Below are 20,527 nucleotides of genomic sequence, written 5' to 3'. Positions count from 1 at the left end.
AACTCATAAAAGACGAAGAGCTTCGTCTTCCTTCCACGGCTTCTTCGACATCGATTGGGCAATCAAACAGGTGGAGAGAGACCATCAGAGGAAGAGAAAACTTTAGGAGGGAGAGGTCGTCGGTAATGACATCAATGATGGTGTTAGATATATGGAAACAAAACCCTATGAGAAAATTGTTATTTTTTTAAATTTAGGTTCGGGAAAATTTTTTGTTTTTAAAATTTGTGGAGGTAAAAAAAGATAAAATTGTAAGGGGTTAGAGTTTCGTTAATTTTAACTGCTCGTAAATGAGTATTTAATATTTTCAAAGTTTAGGGGAGAAATTTGGGAAAATAACATACCTTGGTGGAAATACTGTTTTGGCCTTATAATTATTATCCCTGCCGTGCCGTGTCTTTCTTCCTCCTTCCCTCCTTCACAATCCCAATAGATCCCGTTGAGTGAAGGCAAAGCCATTCTCCGTTCACAATCCCAATAGATCCCCTTGAGTGAAAGCAAAGCCATTCTCCTTGTCTGAGAATGGCTAACCATGAAAGCTTTACCCTCTCCCTGGATCAGTTACCTCCGGCTGTGTTATGTACCATCATCACCAAGCTTGATGTGGCATCGATCTGCTCCGTTGCTGCCACCTGTTCTACGTTCAAGGATTGTGTTTCTCAGATCCTCTCTTTTCTTTCCGTTTTCCAGATTCTTGTAAGTTTTCCAATGTTCTTCAAGCCATTTGGAAATCAAGTTTGCTCTTTTTTCTCTTTTATTTGATTTTCTTTTCGTGGGTTAATTTTGTTTGTTTGACAAATGAAGCATGTATGAGAAAATCCCTGAAGCTTATGTGAATGTTGACGAGAAATGTTAAGGAAATTCAAATTTTGACTTTTGAGTAATTGGTTGTTGTGGTTTTGTGTTATACTTGTGGATTAATTTCAAGATAGTCTACCCAGATGAGTGCATAATCTTTTTAGTTCATTTTCTTCTTGATTTGTATATGCGATCTGCTTTTGTTTATTTGTTTTCCTGACAAATGAAACATGCGTGAGCTAATGAAATCCAGGAGTTTATGTAAATTGTGATAATAAATGTTAGGGGAAATTCAAAATTTTGACTTTTTAGTAATAGAACTTTAAGATTGTCAAGCTAGATCGAGTGTTTTAGGTTAAGGCTTTTATGCTATTATATTTATCTATAGAAGGGAATGGGAAATTGTTTTTGGTCCTGAAGTGTTTGTTGGTGGACTTATGTTGAAGGATGTTGCGCCATCAATGGAAATTATGAGGCCTTTGTTACCGCCAAATCCTTTTCTTAGGAGTCTAAAGGTTGATTGTGGAAAGCTTGATGATTCAGCCATTGAGTTTATGCTTCGGCCTTCATTGCATGAGCTTTGTCTGTACAATTGCGCTGATTTCAGTGGGAAATTATTATGTGAGATTGGAAGGAAATGCAAGGATTTGAGGTATATTATTTATGTGTTTTCTTTTGCCCCTATAATTCTAGTTGCATTCTATGCATATATGTGATTGAGAATGTATAGTTTCATAGTAAAATAGTTGTTTTTTATTTGTATTTATCTGGTGACATTATTGGATTCTATATCAAATTTCCTTCAGGTCTCTTTACTTGGGCTCAGTTGCTGAAAAATGGGGGCGATCTATTCATGTATCTGACTTGGAGGAGTTGCTCAAATGTTGTACCCAGTTAGAAGTAAGGCTCAGTTATAAAACAAATAAGAAATTTTGTACAAGGAAAGGTTTTGGTGGACATTGAAGCCATTTAATGTGGTTTATTCATTGGCATTTATCAGCCTCTGATATACAAGTTGAATCCGATTCAAAAGGGAACCAATTATTACTGTGTCTACTGACAATTGGGAACCTGTTGTTATTATGTCTTCCTCTTCTTTGTTATCATATACACTTCACATACAATTACTTTCTTTGATCAGGTAGCCATATTGATATTCACATGATAACTATGACTGACATTAGTAGCGTGTGGATGAAAGTTTTGATATAGAATGTACAATCATTTCATAGAATCTAATTCAATTATTAAACACATTCATTGCATGTATTAGATGTCTCTTTTTGTGATCTTATATTGGCTCTAAACTTTAAATAGGGTAGAGAATGTGAATGACATTTTTCTCTCGAAATGGCTGTTTAATTTGGGCTTTTTCCTTGGTTAGAGAGGGGAAGTATACCAACACTATTCATGTTTATAGCTCTAGGCTGTCCTGAATTATCTTATTGAAGCTTAAGTCAATAAGATTACTTCACTCTGATCCCTTTGATTTCCATAGTTTGTACAATTGTTGATAGACTTGAAGGACGGGTAATGCTTAAGAGTGCTTCAAGAGTTGGATGGAAAATTTGGCCGGATTCCTCCTTGGCCATGGGTCTTTGTTTATCAAATGAATGATAGATAGCAGCTCTATGCATATTATCAGATATGTAGGATTCAACTTACTGAAGTTTCCTCGGAACCTATTTAACTGATGTTTCCTATTTACTTTTGTATTATTTCTTTTCGGTCTTACATTTTTTTACATATTCTTAGACATTTTGAAGTTGTCCAATATATGCAGTCTGATTTTTATTTTTATTGTTTTGGTAGGCATTGATGCTGATGTTTGACATTTCAATATTTCTTCGTCATAATTTTGCTCGAGTTTGGGCTTTAGCTTCATCAAAACTCACATCACTTGAGATTGGTTACACATCTTCAGTTATGGTGACTGAATTGCTTAGCCCAAATTTGGGACCCGGACTATCACCAAACAATATCCAGGCACCCATATTACCAAGCATTCAGAAATTGTGTCTTCAAGTAGACTATATTACTGATACTATGGTTAGTACAATATCACAGGGCCTCAGCTTATTAACACATTTGGATCTTCGGGATGCACCTCTCATAGAACCAAGAATTACATTTGACCTCACCAACTGTGGCCTCCAAGAGCTTAATCCGCATGGAAAATTGAAACACCTCTCACTCGTCCGGAGCCAAGAATTCATCTTTACCTATTTTAAACGAGTTAATGATCTTGGCATTCTTCTAATGGCTGATAAGTGTACAAAGATGGAAAGTGTTTGTCTTGGTGGCTTTTGTCGTGTTACAGACACAGGTTTCAAGACATTATTGCATTCTTGCTCTAACCTATGCAAGCTTAGAGTGTCTCATGGGACCCAGTTAACTGATCTTGTTTTTCATGACATCGCTGCAACCTCGCTGTCACTAACACACGTGAGATTGAGATGGTGTCATCTTCTAACCAACAATGCAATAAGAAATTTGGCATCTAATACAGCCCTTAAAGCTCTTGACTTGAGAGCTTGCAGAAGTCTTGGGGATGAAGCCCTCCAAGCAATCAGCTTCCTTTCTCAATTGAAAATTCTGTTGTTGGATGGATCTTCTATAACTGATGTGGGTATGTCATATTTAAGACGTAGAGTCATTGGTTCTTTAGTTTCCTTGTCTGTTAGAGGGTGCAAGAGACTTACAGACAGATGCATCTTTGCTCTTTTTGATGGCACTTCTAAACTCCAGTTGCAGGAACTGGACCTATCAAATCTTCCCAACCTCTCAGATAATGGAATTCTTGCACTTGCAAAAAGTCGGGTACCAATTTCTAAGCTACGGATGCGACAATGTCCACTAATAGGTGACACCTCGATCATGGCATTAGCGTCAATGCAGGTTGATGACAACAGTTGGTATGGTAGTAACTTGCGGCTATTGGACCTTTACAATTGTGGCGGCATTACGAATCTTGCATTCAGGTGGTTAAAGAAACCTTACTTTCCAAGGTTGAGATGGTTGGGAGTGACAGGGTGTGCAAATAGAGATATTGTGGATGCTTTAGCTAGAAATAGACCATACTTGAATGTTGCGTGGCATGGCGAGGAGCTGGCAGTGGACCAGTGGGATAACTCTGATGGGTTGTCCATGCATGACCACGATGAGGTGGATGAACTTGAACAGTGGCTTATGGAAGGAGAGTTTGGTATCATCGATGAAGAGATGGGGGATGCTGCTGAGCTGATGGATTAATCTTCCAAGATAAGGGTTCAGTCTGTACATATATGCATGTGCTTTTAAATTGCTTGCTAGTTGTAATCTTGTACTCTTTTTAAGCTCAAAACATGTGTTTGTAATTTAGAAACTGAGAAATGTTGTCGAACATCATGATTGATTTCAACAATATTCCCCTTTCGATATGCTCTATTCGAATGGGAGCTCTATTCGAATGGGAATTGCATATTATGTATAAGATGAATTAAAATGTGTTGTAGCTTTGAATTATTCTCCGATTCAATACTGATTTCTGGGTTAATGTCAAGTGTGATGAGGGCATTACGTCGGTGATTGAGTGAGGGAGATAAAAGGTGGGTTGTCTTGAGCATTCAACCATAACCAATCTTGATCTCAGAAAATGTTGTAAGATTCCAAAAGGAAATGAAATTTGAGGAGACTAGTGGTAGTGAAAGAAGTTTCCAGGTTACATTATTAAGTAATATCCCAATGTAATCATGTGGGAGTTGATAAAATATTTGTGGTGATCCTGAGTTAGTGTCAGCCCCACCAGTTGTCGCTCCATTAATGCCTCTTGACGACATCCGTAATTGAGTCTCATTTTGACGATGAATACAACTACAGGTACAAACTAAGGCAGTAGTTTGTCATTTAGTAATGTGACTATTTAGTTTGACGCTATCCTTTTTTGGGTGCCCAAGATTATTTATTGACCGGCCAAAAGATTTGTCCCCAGTGGAAGGTTGAGTTTATTTTCAAACATCTATTATGGGTTTTAAGATTTTAAATATTTATTTATTATTTAATATTTATTAAAAAAAATTAATTATAAAAATGAAATCATTATTTTATTATTAATATAAAATAAATAAAATTATATTATATTTTACCTATTTAGTTTTAAAATACTAACTAATAATTTTTCTATATTCAAAAGTTTAAAAAATTATATTTTTTTCTAGCGTTTGATTTTTCTAAATTTGATAACCTCTCCAAGAAAGTCGTCGACCGGCCTTCCTATCACCTCCCTCTCTAATGGTTTCTTGGCATGAAAACCATCAAAAATTAAGTCAAAATGATCGAACAACATCACACAAGTATGTGCATCGACTAAACAATTCACAGACATATGCATTATTACCTGTGCATTGTCCGACCAATACACGGATGACCGAAGATACATAGATTTGTGTGACATTATCCAAACGAGACACAAATATGTGTCACTTTTTTGACCATTTATGCTTTGATCAAAAGATGCATAAACATATGCATCATCGTTTGTGCGTTGTCCAACCAATGCATGGAAAGTCAGACAATGCATTGATCTGTGCGATATCATTAAACTATTTTGATTAGATTTTTGATGGCTTTTACTTTGGAAAACCACCAGAGAGAGAAGTGATGGGAAAGCCGGTCAACAACCTTCTCGGAGTAGTCACTGAAACTGAAAAACTCCAATCCTAAGGGGAAAATACAATTTTCAAACTTTTGAATAAAAAAAATTATTAATTTTTTAAATTAAAATGATCAAATGAAATATAATTTTATTTATTTTATATTAATGATAAAATAACGGTTTTATTCTTGTAATTAATAAAAAAATTTAATAAAAATTTAGTGATAAATAGGTATTTGAATTTTAAAAGCTCTTTTAAGTGAATATTTAGAAATAGACTAACCCTTGGATGAGAACAAGTCTATTGGCCTTGTTGACCCATTATGTCCCTTATCTGTTTATGCACCCTTCAATCTTTCTAAATTTGAACAACTAAACCCTACCCTTCAATTATTTCCATTTGCAAAATTATCATTTTGTCCTTAAGGACACGATTCCGAATTTAATAAATTCAGATGGGATAAACATCAACCGTGTCAAAAAAATGGAACTTACTCTAAAACAATTTGACTTTTTTTTTTTTTTAAATTTATCTTATCAAAACGTTTTTATAATGGTGCATACAGCATATGTCCACATTCAATGTATGCTAAAATCGTCAAAATTTAATGAACATTGTGTCTTCACGTTTCGAGGCGTATGAGAAATCACTCAAGCACCATTGGACAAATCATTATCAGATATAATTTTATATTTTAATAAAATTATATGAATGTATTTTGCTTATGTAATTTAAATACATAAATAATATATCTATAATTAAATTTGAATTAAGTCAACTTAAACTTGAAAACAAGTTTGGTTCAATTTAGTTCGGTTTAAATATATATATTTCAAATATTTATAAATTCAAACCAAATTTAAGTAAAGAGATTTGATTAGAAAGTTAGATAAATAATTTAATTCGATTTGAATTTAATTCCTGATCTTATTCAAATTATATTAAATAATTATTAAAAAATATTATTTTATCAATAAGTCACAAATTTAAATTACTAATTTAAGCTACATATCCAAATGATGAATTTGAACTATAAATTTAAGTCAAACTTAAACCAAATCATTTTAATTAGAACTAAATTCGAATCATTCTTAATATCAGTTTGATGAATTGAAACCTAATTTAAGTTAAATTATTTCCTATTTAAACTGAATTTAAATTAAAGGGCATTTAAAACATATTATAAAATGATTAAATATTTTTTCCTCTGATGTTAATTTCAAGTAATAAGATCAATATGCACATATTTTTCCCTCATGTCGATGGATTATTGTATTGTAAGAAAATTTGGCAATATTATAGGATTTTATGAGTTTCATGCATTTTTAAAAAATTTTGATTTGAGAAGTAAGTGTAGTATTTTAAAATATATGGGGATTTAGAAAATTTTCACTAACATATTCAATAGTGTATCTGCAAAATATATAAACTAATGATTTTCTAGAAATTTATTGTATATGCTAAATTTTATATTGGTATCCTAAACTTTGAATTTGGAGTATAATTGTAACATTTTAAAGTTAATTGGGGTGTAATGAGATTTTAGGAGTCATATAAAATTTTGTAATGTTTAGCATTTTCTATTGGCTAATAGTATGAAATTTTGGGAATTTTATTAGTATTCAAGGTCTTACTATAAGATTTTAAATTTAGAGAGGGTTTATGAAGATTTTAGGGGTAAATGAAGGTTAAAAAAATTTCAGGTATATGAAATTTTGTAAGCAATGAAATTTTGACACATTTTTACAGTTTTTTTTTTAGATTATATTTATTTGTTTTGAAATAAATCACATTATCGTTACATAATTGATTGAAATATCGGACATTACTCTAGTGGTTGGATGCAAAAATAAAGAGACAGTGGCAGAAGATAACACCATGAATTGCATGAGAGGAAAATCTGTCTGAGATAGAATGATTTTGGTAGAAAACAGAACCAAAAATTGGGGGTTTCGGTTTCAATTCGGGTTTTTCACTCCTCAACTCTGCCTGGTTGAATCTCTTCTGTCCACGTCTGCATTTGACCGACCGTGAGTCACCCATATGTCATAAGCCAACCCACTGGGCCACCCTTCATGCTTTCTTGTTCCGCATTCTTTTGACCAATTTCAGCCTACGTGTCACAAAGTGATTTTTTTTAATTTTTATAATTTTAAAGTGAATAATAAGATCATCTTCATAAATCCCAAATTCAAAAAAATAAATAAAAACTTAGAATTAAAAAAGTACATAGTAATAGAAATTCTAATTTTAATATATAAATTATATAATTGCCATAAGCAGTGTACAATTTTAATTTTTAAGAGTGGCCAGCCACCTAAACCTTTGAAACAAAATTTAAAACTAAAAATAATGAGTTTGGATAAGGTTTTATAATATAACTCGCTGCCTAAAAACATGGACTAGACTTAAAATGAGTGCTAACTTAGTTTAAATTAATAATACTAATGGCTACTCCAGCGGCGACCACTCGCCGCTTCGCTGGCAATGTCCGCCGAAAACTTATCCTCACCTAACCGGCTCTTGGTCACTCCGAAAAGCCACTATGCCACGTACATCCAGCCATATCTCTCCACGTGCAATCCATGTCATTCATTTTAAGGATGCGAATCCTCTGCCTGCAACTCTAGGTCAACTTTTTTCTCACGCCTTCTGCTCTCGACACGTCATAGTACACAGCCGGGTTTCCCGATCCATGATTTCTCTCTAAATTTGGTAATTAATTATAGTCTAATCTAATTCTGATCCCCGAATTAGGTGTTTGAATATTTTATTTAACTAAAGTTAATCCCGAAGCCCTGTACTAGGATTTAGGACTTTTATTTTTACTAATCGGTAACCATTGCACGTGAGCAGCATCTCGGTATATTCTCCAGTATATTCTCCCAACTTGCACCATTTTTTTAACATTGATCACATGCTTAAACTTTAAAACACGGTTAATCATAAGATGAAATTATAGGTGTAAATTTATTTATATAATTAAGGTGATAGTTGATAATGGATGATAGGATTGTTTTTTTTCTCTTATTTTAAAATTATTAAATTAGATATTCTTATTATAATTTATTTATATATATACTATTACTCTTAATTATATCTATTATAAACTCACTCTATAATTCTTTTTTTCTCGTTATAAAACTCACCTAATTTGCAATCTCCTCCTATTTGAATATAACTAGTAAAATCGGAGGTCTAGGCATAAATCTTGCATCCTCTCCTCCCTCTTCGAACAACTTAGAAAAATATGATATAATAAATTTAGATAAATATAACAAAAGTTAACCAAAAAAAGATATTTTATTTTATTTTTTAATAATAAAAATCTTATCTATATTTATTAGATCAATAAATTTAAGATATAGTGATCAAATCTATAGTTATTATATTAAATAAATTAAAATTTTATAAACAATCAATCATCTTTATTCAAAATATTTCTTCTCACTATTCTTCTAAAAATCTTACCCACTTTTCATTCTCTCATCGTCAAACCTAATGGGCAATTGTCGTCAGTCGTCACCACATCCTTATCACCTTAACCAAAATATTATCTCTTTCCTCTTGCAACACCTCTCACCTGAAGAAAAAAATAATAATAATAATCCACAAAATTTGCATTCATTTCTCTTTCAGAAGTCCAAACTTCATACCATAATCGCAACCAGTGAAAAGCTTCCAATTCCTATAGTAAATGCTTTTGATTGATGATGATTCGATTTGGTGAAAAATGACAAAAAAAATTATGATCAAATACCCAATTAGATATCCTGACATTGATATAGATTTCATTATAGGTCAATTTTGATTAACTCTATACAAATTATAATCCAAACCTACTTAAAATTATTTGATCCGAATAGAAATCAAGAGTCATGTATAGTAATCTGCACACCCTACTAATCACCCAAAATGTTACATAACATGTTTCAATGAAGCATATTTTCATTATCTTTTGATCTTTGAATTTAAAAAATAAATTCGAAAGTTTGTTTGGAATGCTGAAAAAAACTCTGGTCCTGGCAAGGCAACAGTTATGACGGAGAAGAAGCCAAGTGGCACAAGTGATGTGGAATGTGGTAGGATTAAGTGAATGGAGACTTTTTTTTAATTAAATGGAGAAGTAGGAATTCAAACGTTATGGAAATTATAAGACAGCAGGATTTCTTTAATACTTTTCCTTAAATTCTTTTAGTAAATAATCTAATTAAATTTTAGAAAAAAAAAACTAAAAAAACAAAAGTACTCACCACTGTCTTCTAAAAAGTGTCGTCGTTTTAAAATTCAAGAGTGAGAGAGAGAGAGAGAGATTAAAACAAACTAAATAGTCTTTCTGTCAAATTATAATGTCCCATTATTCTTAACACGTTGTAATTACAGTATAAAATTAAATTAAATTAATAAAATTGCGTCGCGTTCTTGGGTCTAATCACTCTTGTTCATTCCCCTCCCCACCTTACAAATTAAAAACTGTGCCGTATAGGCCTCCAATCCTGTGCCATCAATCAATTTCGGCTTTCCCCCTCTACATTTCACACTAGCCTCGTGATTCCACTCGCGCTCATTGTCAGCTGTTTTCTTTCCGACGCTCTTTCACATCACTATATTTATAATCGTAGGCCAAAGGATTTATTCTCACCCCAATAATATTCTTTTATTAATTTTTATTTACTAATTTTAAAAAATCCGAACATTCATCTACCAGTTAATATTTAGAGTTTTTATTAATAGTAAAATCATAATTTAATAAAAATATTTAAAAAATTAAATATTTATCATTTTTTTTTAGATTTATAAAATTATATTTCCTTTTATTTTTTGTTAGAGTTTTCTATTTACACTTTGACAAAAATATTTCAAAAATTGTGTTTACATCTGAAGGAAGTGAACTTTGCTAGAGATGGATGCTAGGCTAACGGTGGCTCGAACTTTGGCAAATACAAAGTTGGAGATAGAGGAGGATGAACGCCGGAAAAGGAGCAACATCCATGGAGAAGATTTCAAAAGCTGGGGGTGGCAGGGAAGCAAGAAAAATATGGGGATAATGATGTGTGAAGGCCATTAATATTACTCTTAATTATAAACTTAGCAATTAAAACTGACCAAAAATCTGATTTATAACACTTCGTCTTTTTAAATTGGAGCTTATCCACAGCAAAGCAGTGGGCGCCCAAAAAATGCCACTTGGTTTGGTCCCACTTATGGTAACGTGAAGATGTGAGTGAGTGGAGTTTTAGCGTTCATTGGTGCTGATTCTTTGGGATAATTTAATTAAACCATTAATCTCTTATCTTTCCTTTAATCGCCTGCTCTGCTCCATCATCATTCATATGCGCGCTCGCAGCAACTACCATTTATATAAAAACAAATCCTCAATATATAATTATTATTTATTTGTTCAATGAAAAGCCTCTCTTCAAATCTGCTTCTCTATATATATACAAACAGCACAGTTCACGTAACTAACCACCGCACAAAGGAACCAAAAAAGAATCAAAGTCCTGCTTTTAATTTTTTCTTTTAACTTTATTTTCAATCTAGAGAAAAGAAAATCTCTCTCCCTTTGCTTGCGTTTGTGTTCGACCGAACTCTGGTGGTGGTATTGTTTTCGAATCAATGGTGATAGAGGAAGCAAACGAGAGCTGCGGCACGTCATGGTCGTCTTCTCCGCTGGCGCAGAGCCGGCAACAGCGACAGAAACTCGACGCCTACAATGAGGTACTTCGTCGCCTTAAACAATTGAACATCGAAGAAGCCAATCAGCCTCACTTTGAGGACGAACTCTGGACTCACTTCAATCGTCTCCCCACTCGGTAACCTTTGCCTTTCTCCTCTCTTCTTCTGTTCATCCCGTACACTGACGACCGTATATACGTTTATGTATACGTACCGTCTAGAAGGATCGTTTTTTTTTTGGATTTATAGAAATATTTAGAGAAGTTTACATGTTATTATTTTTATTTAAAAAAAAGAGCATGAAATTGTTTGTTGTAGATATGCATTGGATGTGAATGTGGAGAGAGCTGAAGATGTTCTTATGCACAAGAGATTACTACATTTGGCTCATGATCCAGATAACCGACCCGCAATTGAGGTCCGACTTGTACAGGTCTGTTGATTTCTTAGGTTTCAATCAAACTAAGCATGCAAAAACGTTACTTGGATTGGAGGCCAGCGGAATGATTTTTAATGACTTACAATGTTCAAAGACATGCTGTGTTGTCTTCTCGTTGATAAATATGTATTTTTTCAGGCCCCCACTGTTTTTTTACCAGTTTTGAAATTTCTATCTTCTCAGAAGTTTTAAACTGTGCTCTTCACTTGATTGCATGGCAGATCCGTCTCATGTTTCTTTGTTTCAAACTCAGTTGCTGTCTTGATTTGCATGAGTTCAAGCAGATTGTTTTGATATTTAGCTTTTGAAGTTGATATCCGTTGGTGACCAATGCGGACTTAGTAAATTCTGAGTTTGAATTGAATTGTATTTGGATATTTAAATGATTTTCCAGGGAACTAAAGAGTAAACCTTAGTATATGTTGGTATTCTTATTATGCTGATGTGTTTTAAATTTTTAAAGTAGGAATGGAATTTGGCAATTGCTCTTTTGTGCAGGTTCCACCAATGCATGATCGGAATGCAGCTGATTCTGTTGTTCCAACCTCTCCAAGGGAGGTAGCTGCCCAGGGTTCATCAAGACAAAGGTGTGGCTTTAGAATCTAAGTATTTGATTCAGGAGTGTTGTTTGTTTTGTGCGGCACTACAAATGCTGACATCAGTTGCTGGCTTATCAACTTTCAGCGTACATCCACCACCTGCTTTTGGTTCGTCACCTAATCTGGAAGCACTGGCAATTGAAGCAAATAAATCTGAAGATATAGATGGGGATAATTCTGTACATGCCAATGCACAATTTTCTCGGTATGTATTTTGTTCTGAGTATTCCTTTTGGGAAATTTCCAGTTGAAATGTGTTTTAGTTTGCCCATTCCGTAATCTGGTTCTTTAGTCATGAGTATTCTTTCGGTCATTGGCATCCCCTTGACCACAACATCCTGCTTGCTTTTCTTAGTTTGTGATCATGGTTACCAGTTACTTCGTTCACCCATTGTTTTAAGTTTTAACTGTGAATTTGCAAAATTATCGCAGTGAGTGGTTTATAGATCCAAATTAATGCCAACCAGTGATCGATTAAGTTCATTCAGAGCATAGTTATCTCTGAAGGCAGTTAAACGTGAATTTTTTGTTCTTATACCTTACATGCCACTTAAAAGTTCATTGCTGAATTTTTACTGCATGTTTTTGTCAATTATATTAATGTTCATTTTTTATTGTATATGTACTATTATGTATGTGAGTGCATGCTTAGCATTGGCTGATTGTTTATCTGAATTAAAGGACTTTCACTCTTATATATCAACTGGTTTTACCCCTACGTAAGTGAAGCTATAAATTTATCATATGGATTTGGATGCTTAAATTCCCATTTTGTGCAATTTCCATTGATGCAGGTCCCTGCATGAAATTACTTTTTCATCAGATGACAAGCCAAAACTTCTAAGTCAGGTAGAGATTTTATTTTATTTTTTAATTTTGATTAAGTATACATGGTTAATTGTCATATTATTTGAACTTGGAAAATTATCACTTCAATTGGTAGTTATAGTGTTTAAGTTAGTGTTTAGAATGGATGGTCAAATACATTCTTTCTGTGTGCATGGATGCATAACTGCATCTTTATTGGTGTTCTCAACTGGTAGATGTCAAGCGGTAAGACATCGTTGAGTCATTAAGTTTGGTTAACTAATAGTTATCAATCTTATGATGTTGCAGATACATATGAATTACTCAACATTGAAGGCTTCCAGTTTACCTATGAATTGCTTGTAATTTATCATGTCTAATGATCATTATTCTGGCAGTGTGATAATTTCTCACTCTGTATTTCCATTGCGTGGTGTGAAATTCAGTTGACTGCATTACTAGCTGATATTGGGCTAAACATTCAAGAAGCACACGCGTTTTCCACAGTTGATGGCTTCTCCTTAGATGTCTTTGTGGTTGATGGTTGGCCATATGAGGTATCTTCATTTTGTCATATTTTATAGTATGTATGTCTATTTTAAATATAAAGAGCTACTTAACTTTATTAGAGGATTCATATTTCACCTCAATTCAACCAAGCTTAATCCTCTATTTAGTGTAAGTTTTTCTGATTGGTCATAACTTGGTTGTTTCTCCACCTGAATTTATTAATTCTATCTTAATAGAAATCATCTGGAGAGGTCCTATACGGTTTAGGACTTCACTATGTTCAGCTTATTACTTGATACGTAACAGCTAAACTCCAAAGCTTTCTTGATCCAAGAAATAATTTTTTTTATTATTAGAACCTGCTTGACAGACTTGGTGTTGGAAACTGGCAGGAGACAGAGCAGCTTAGAGTTACATTGGAAAAGGAAGTTTTTAGGATGGAGGTACATCATATCTCTGAATTCATTACAATGTGAAATCTGTTGGAAGTGTTTATTAGATCCCATAATGTCAGGTAGCATATGATCTGTTGAAATCCTACGTTCTGGGTTTGGATTTCTTATTCCTGCTGATGCTTTTGAGGGAATGTTGTGTTAGTTTTACCAGTTTCTTGTTTTATTCTTACTGAAGTCGTATATTCTTTTCTACATGTTTTTCTCTATCATAGAGCTTGCTTGAAATAGGCCCATGGTGTTGTGTTTTCTAAGTTGAATATTTGTATTCCAAATTATTGAATGTTTGGTTGCTTGGTGGCCCTCTAATTTTTTGGTTATAGGATATATCAACCCATGAAATAGAATTACAGAGATCCAATGGCCTGAATGTGCATTGGCAAAATGATTACTAATATGGCATTATTTCCAATATTATAATGCCATACTGGTTTCCTTGTGTCACCAGAATGTCTTGTTTGGTTAAAGAGAGGAGCACAGTAATGCCATACTGCCAATCTTTTGATCGATGAAAATGAAGTAAGATGATTACTAATATGGCATTACTGGTTTCTTTGCGTCATCATAATGTATTGTTTGGTTAAAGAGAGGAGCACAGTGGTTGGCAGATGGCCAGCATATGTAACACAAATAAGTTACAGTTTATGAAGCCTAGGAAGAAATAATTTGAGGAGTTACCTGTTTGGATGGTAATTCTTTGAAAGAAATTGGTTAACTTGGGTGATGCTTTAAGTGGCCCCCAGCGGCATGAATGACAGATGTAATGAATCTCAACTAGATGAAAACAAGGCTTTCTTAAGTCAAGGATTCAACTTTTGCAATCTAATCTGTTTATTTATTTTGGACAATTCTAATATTCAATTGTGTACATACTGATGGAAGTTACTGAATTTTTTGATAATATACCTTGCAGGTAAAATATATAATACTCTTAGCAAAATCTTGAATTTGCAGTGAAACGTTTACATCAATTTTGATGCTTCTGGTCCATTCATTTTGAAACTAGGATTGTAGCGACAAATACTTTCAAGTTCATGTTATGATCTTATCCCTGTGTTAATGGAGACCAATGATTAGTCATCCTTTTAATTGGTTTTCTTTCCCATCTCTTATCAATGATATTATGGTCAGTGCATTCTCAATTCACTCTACAATGGTGGCTGTGCAGAAGCTGGGTTGGTTCAGTAATCGCTCATCATCTCCCACTAGTGAGCCTGAGGAAACACCAATGAAATGTGATCCTGAACATTTGGAAATACCTAATGATGGGACTGATGTCTGGGAAATTGATCCTGAACAGCTAAAGTTTGGGAATAAAGTTGCATCTGGGTCATATGGTGATCTGTAAGTTTGTTACTTTTTTAATTCAGTGTACTAATCTTGTTAATGTACTCTCATAACTAATCCGCTTTAATTGTTTTAGGTACAAAGGTACATACTGTAGTCAGGAAGTGGCCATTAAAGTCCTTAAACCCGAGCGTATAAATTCAGATTTGCAGAAAGAGTTTGCTCAGGAAGTCTTTATCATGAGGTTTGTCATATGCATTGATGCATTGATTATCTGTTTGGTTTTGTTGCCGAGTTCCACTTGGATTTCAAAATTTTTTTAAGAAAACAAGCTCTCTTTGACGCTGCCTGAATTAGTTTTCATAAATTTCATTTTATAAAGTGGTTCATCTTTGAATGTCATTGTTGGATTTACAATATTATAAAAATGGAACCAACTGAAGAAACCTGACTTTATTTAATTGTTAGATTATTGCCTTGCTGGACAGATGTGGAATATGACAGTATAAACATTTCATTGTTATGCAATGTTTCCAGTAAATTAATTTTTTTTTCTAGTGTTCTGCCAGATCACTGTATAAAGTTGAAATTCCATTATTAATGGAGATTGTCAGATTTAGGCATAGGTGGTGTTTTGTGTCTGTTATTTAAGTAGATTAATCTACTACACATTGGCCCATTTTTGTCCTTGCCTTGAGGTTTCACTTGCTACTTAAGAAATTTAGTCAATATGAAAATTACCGCTTCGCACTGCAGTGTTCCTGTCAGAAGGAAAAAAATTGCGGACAGTTTGTTATTACATCTTTTCATGTGTCAGGCACTGACTCTCATCTCCTTGCTTTGAATTTGTACCCTGGAAAGGAAAAGGAAATCCCTTTCCATCAATGATAATATTTTCTAAGCACCATTTGAGTTTTTTCTGTGTGTGTCATTGACATTCTTGCTTTTACCTTTATAATTAATTCCCATCTCCTTTTTCCTGATATTATGCAATGATTCTTGTAGGAATTTTCTGTTGCTTTTAACTTTTTTGACTTCTTGTGGAACTTGCAGGAAGGTGCGGCATAAGAATGTTGTACAATTCATAGGTGCATGCACCAAGCCCCCAAGCTTGTGCATCGTAACAGGTAAAGCCCTACAGGTTTTCAATTTTTTTCCATCCCTTTTCAGTTTGTGTTTTCCTACTCTTCATCTTCTTAATCTCTCTTTCTCACTCTTCTTTTAATTCTTTATTGAAATAGAATTTATGTCTGGTGGAAGTGTGTATGATTACCTGCACAAGCAGAAGGGTGTTTTCAAGCTCCCATCCTTAATTAAAGTAGCGATAGATGTTTCTAAAGGAATGAACTACTTGCACCAAAACAATATCATACATAGGGATTTGAAAGCTGCCAATCTTTTGATGGATGAAAATGAAGTAAGATACTTATCTTAGTTTTTAAAAAAAAGTATTTATTTCATCAATTCTTTAAGTATACTTTGTCAATCCGATTGATCTTGGAAGAGCTGTGGCATGTTGGTGGCAATATTTACAGTTAAAACCTTCTGGAGGTCTGTATGATATAATTGATATAATGCAGGTGTCAGATTTTTATTGTTGTTAGGAAATCTATGTTCTTATAGTTTGTGCTGTTTATTAATTCTAAATTCCTCCCACATGTTCAGTGTACTATGGTATTTATTTTCCATTACTGTCATTTTCCCATGTCCATTCTTTGCCACCCTTTTAATGAGGCACTCTTAGAAGTTTACATGATTTGTGCTATAGGTGGTGAAGGTAGCCGATTTTGGTGTTGCTAGAGTGAAAGCTCAATCTGGAGTTATGACTGCTGAAACTGGGACATATCGATGGATGGCTCCTGAGGTAAGCCCTAAATGGTATCAAGTTAATTTGATGTGTACCATGCGTACTTATATATTCTTCTTCACAGTCTCTACCAAAATGTGAATATATTGAAACTAGTTTAATCAGCCTTTCCAATTTGCTTAGCAAAAATGGTTTCTTGTCTATATTTATTCTTTTCAAGAAAACAATTATGGATAGATATTTTGGATGCACCGATACTTTTATCTGTTTCTTGTGAGTAGGGTTGGATTCGAACCGAGCTCGTTCGAGCTCAGCTTGAATGAGTCTGAAACGAGCTAACCATAAGCTCGAACTGCTTGTCAAGCTCGCAAGTTAAAAATTTTGATACAAAATGATGTCGTTTTGACCAATATGTATTAAAACGATGTCGTTTTAATAACGAGTTACTTAAAACTCAAGCTTAAGCTTTTTTGTAGCGAGCTTGACGAGCCTGAGCTCGAGCTCAATTATTACAAATCGAGCTGAGCTCGAGCTTGGCTCGGCTTGAATCCAGCTCTACTTGTGAGTAATTATTGTACATTGTCACATTTTCATTTCTTCATTGTCTTACAACTGTCCATTTGCCCTGAAGGTTATTGAACACAAGCCATATGATCACAAGGCTGACGTATTTAGTTTCGGAATTGTATTGTGGGAATTGCTCACTGGAAAGGTATGATTCTCTTTTTTGTTTGTTTTCTACATAGGTTAATCTTTGAATTTTTTTTTTATTCCTATTATTGAAATATTTAAATATTTTGTCTGGCAGCTTCCATACGAATATTTGACACCATTACAAGCAGCTGTTGGGGTGGTCCAAAAGGTACATCATTCATATTACAGTGTTTGTTCAATAAGTTTAAGGTTGTTCGGTATTGCATTTGGTGTTTTTGTTTTCAAAATTGAATTTGAAAAAAAAAAGGAAGCTTGATTTTGTGTTTTCAGAATAGGAAGATGTCATTATTGTTATATTTTGAAACAGTTTTTAAAAACAAGAAAACTATGTGTATTTATTTTTGGTACACAAATGTATATACGTTTATATATGTCCTCACATGATTGGGTGATTTTAACTTAAGGATAAAGTAATACTCAATCATATGATGACACGTATAAATGTGTACACAATTGTGTACTCAAAGTGAGTACACATAATATTACTCAAATAAAAAATGAAATTACAAATTTATATATTTAACATTCTTGTATTTTAAATTCTTTACTTGTACATGCTTTTTCTTATTTTTGGTTTTAATAAACAGAAATAGTAAGTATACAAGTGCTCACATTTGTCAAGATAAAATAGAGAATAAAAAGAGAAAAAACAACTATGAAGACAAAGTGATAATGAACATACCCTTAGTATACATTAAATTGTCCATGCTAGTTATAGCATGTTTGATGGAAACACTGAAATCAATGATTACTTAATCCTGAATTTATTATAGGATCATATTAGAATTATGCAGGAATAGGTCACATTCTGTTATCATTAACTTGTTTAACAGGGTCTACGGCCTACAATCCCGAAGAATGCTCATCCGAAGCTAGCCGAGCTGCTTGAAAAATGCTGGCAGCAAGATCCGGCATTAAGACCTGACTTTTCCGAAATTATTGAGGTTCTGCAGCAAATTGCTAAGGAGGTATCTTCTTGTAATCTTATGTACCAAATGATCAATACCATCCTTAAAGAAACGTATTTTCAGCCTATATTACCGTATATGGTTGCTTTTTATTTTCCGCTTGATCAAACTCTTTATTCTTGTGATGCACATTTAAGTTATTGAAATAGGTTGGAGATGGTGAGCAAGAGCGTCGGAAAGAGAGATCATCTGGAGGATTCCTGTCCATGCTTCGAAGAGGCCACCACTGAAATTGACTGGAGACAATACTGATTATGTTAATGAGCTGGATATAAGTTAAATTGTGTAGTCCTTTTTTAAGCAGCTTCCTTTTCATCATCATGTACAGTATCTTTTTTTGGGTCAGAGATAGAAGGTCTTGTCGTTTGATTATATTTTGATTTGTTTGGGTTGTGTATTCATTTATTGAGCACCATTTGCTTACCTTTAAGGCATGATGAAGTAAAGTTGCAGAGCGGAGGAAGATTGACATGATGAGCATGAGGCATATGTAACATTTTTTTTTGGATAACGGGAGACCTTGTCCGTATTTGTTGGGGGTAAACTCGGAGTATAGTAATTGAATCTATAATCACTATATTAGGTAAATCAAAATTTCACAAGCGTGATAGAGTTTCAAATATAGAGTTTTATTTTAAAAGTTTTAATATTTTATTAATTTTATCAACTGTTAGGGTTGAGGAATATGTAACTTTGCATCCCACACGAGGCCTTCAAGTTATTTTTGTGGATAGAGTTTCTTTGTTTATTAAAGTTCCATTTAGCGGCTGACGCTTTACATTCATTTATACGTGTGGTAGAAGCAAATCCTTTCATGTTTGAAATCTTATTACATGCTCTATCGTCGGGCATTTTGAAAAACATGCACTTTTTATTACTTGTAAGACTATACTCTTGATTGAAGACGACAATACTGTTTTATCCCACTAATCAACAAATTTCCTGTTTCAGAAACCGTACTCACCATTCTGTTTATTTATTATTGCGGTGGATTAATCCGAAGTGAAATGGGAAAGTTGTCGCAGACGATGGGGACGGGAAATTAGGCAATCCGAGGATGCCTACAAATTTGGAGAAAAGAGAGAGAAATTGGATCAAACCAACTCCCCTTTCTCTTATTCTTTATTCAGGTTAGATAGGGGTTGTACAGTAGCATCATAACAAATGAAATTGAAAATATGACATGTAACCAACTTAATAACATACAAAACAATCGCAACAATTAAATCATGCACTAGGGACTCTCACAAGTGACAACATATTCCACTTACTATCACCAATCGAATTTGCCATGCCATCACCCAATTGGAAGGTCTTGTATTCTTCTTGCCAAACGGGAGTCTTCTTTACCCTGGATGATCTCCTAGCTTCCTTTGTCATGACCTATTTACCTCCCGCTCGGTTTGTTATGTGCTCGGTTCAGGCGAGCTCTCACTCGGCCTCTGCCTCGTCGCAGAATGGTTCCTGACGTGAAGAAGCTCTCAAGGAGGTTACAATTCAATAATTATAGAGTATATTTTGGTGGAAAGATTAGTCTCTGCTTTTCATTAATCTCTCCTTTTTATACAGTTTTTGAGAAAGCTGAAAATAACTAAATAACACGTCTCCTACGAAACTGGGAAAATGCTGAAAGCTGAAAATAACTAAACAACATGTCTCCTACGAAACTGGGAAAATGCTGAAAATGGCCATAAATCATGGCTGCAACAGAAAGCAATAACATAACAGAAATTGAAAAGGGTCATAACTGCAGAATAAGGGTGCTGAATTCTTGGCCACGTAACATTCCACCCCCCTTGAAAAGGGTCTTGTCCGCAAGGCCGTTAAGGAACA

General features: G+C 33.9%; 2 protein-coding genes across 6 annotated transcripts; both read left to right on the top strand.

Moving 5' to 3' along the window:
• The first annotated feature begins 376 nt into the window (after nucleotides 1-376).
• Nucleotides 377-4,217, top strand: LOC123214127 (F-box/LRR-repeat protein 10). Of its 2 annotated transcripts, XM_044633863.1 has the most exons (4): nucleotides 377-696; nucleotides 1,245-1,450; nucleotides 1,605-1,698; nucleotides 2,611-4,217. In XM_044633863.1, the coding sequence occupies exons 1-4, from the start codon at nucleotides 523-525 to the stop codon at nucleotides 4,048-4,050; spliced, it is 1,914 nt and encodes a 637-aa protein (XP_044489798.1). In that variant the 5' UTR covers nucleotides 377-522; the 3' UTR covers nucleotides 4,051-4,217. The 2 variants fall into 2 exon arrangements, with proteins under 2 accessions (XP_044489798.1, XP_044489799.1); XM_044633864.1 differs by lacking the exon at nucleotides 1,605-1,698 and having other exon boundaries at nucleotides 512-696.
• Nucleotides 4,218-10,720: 6,503 nt separating this feature from the next.
• LOC123214393 (serine/threonine-protein kinase STY46-like) lies at nucleotides 10,721-19,168 on the top strand. 4 transcript variants are annotated; one of them, XM_044634129.1, is made up of 16 exons: nucleotides 10,721-11,248; nucleotides 11,430-11,544; nucleotides 12,049-12,137; nucleotides 12,235-12,354; nucleotides 12,944-12,998; nucleotides 13,403-13,513; nucleotides 13,823-13,909; nucleotides 15,087-15,262; nucleotides 15,342-15,449; nucleotides 16,259-16,332; nucleotides 16,447-16,622; nucleotides 16,974-17,069; nucleotides 17,644-17,724; nucleotides 17,821-17,874; nucleotides 18,560-18,694; nucleotides 18,832-19,168. In XM_044634129.1, the coding sequence occupies exons 1-16, from the start codon at nucleotides 11,052-11,054 to the stop codon at nucleotides 18,841-18,843; spliced, it is 1,686 nt and encodes a 561-aa protein (XP_044490064.1). In that variant the 5' UTR covers nucleotides 10,721-11,051; the 3' UTR covers nucleotides 18,844-19,168. The 4 variants fall into 4 exon arrangements, with proteins under 4 accessions (XP_044490064.1, XP_044490062.1, XP_044490065.1 ...); XM_044634127.1 differs by having other exon boundaries at nucleotides 10,724-11,248; nucleotides 18,844-19,168; XM_044634128.1 differs by having other exon boundaries at nucleotides 10,725-11,248; nucleotides 13,859-13,909; nucleotides 18,844-19,168.
• The last annotated feature ends 1,359 nt before the right edge of the window (nucleotides 19,169-20,527 follow it).

Source organism: Mangifera indica, chromosome 4 (assembly GCF_011075055.1).
Source record: "Mangifera indica cultivar Alphonso chromosome 4, CATAS_Mindica_2.1, whole genome shotgun sequence".
In the NCBI taxonomy this organism is placed as follows: Eukaryota; Viridiplantae; Streptophyta; class Magnoliopsida; order Sapindales; family Anacardiaceae; genus Mangifera; species Mangifera indica.
This window is presented reverse-complemented; position numbering and strand designations above follow the sequence as displayed.

Excerpts from the sequence above, each read along its gene's own strand:
- LOC123214127 (XM_044633863.1), top strand. The coding sequence starts at position 523 with ATGGCTAACCATGAAAGCTTTACCCTCTCCCTGGATCAGTTACCTCCG. Across the intron at positions 697-1,244 it reads TTTCCGTTTTCCAGATTCTT|GATGTTGCGCCATCAATGGA; the intron begins GTAAGTTTTCCA and ends CTTATGTTGAAG. Across the intron at positions 1,699-2,610 it reads AATGTTGTACCCAGTTAGAA|GCATTGATGCTGATGTTTGA; the intron begins GTAAGGCTCAGT and ends TTGTTTTGGTAG.
- LOC123214393 (XM_044634127.1), top strand. The coding sequence starts at position 11,052 with ATGGTGATAGAGGAAGCAAACGAGAGCTGCGGCACGTCATGGTCGTCT. Across the intron at positions 15,263-15,341 it reads TCTGGGTCATATGGTGATCT|GTACAAAGGTACATACTGTA; the intron begins GTAAGTTTGTTA and ends TAATTGTTTTAG. Across the intron at positions 17,070-17,643 it reads ATCGATGGATGGCTCCTGAG|GTTATTGAACACAAGCCATA; the intron begins GTAAGCCCTAAA and ends TTTGCCCTGAAG.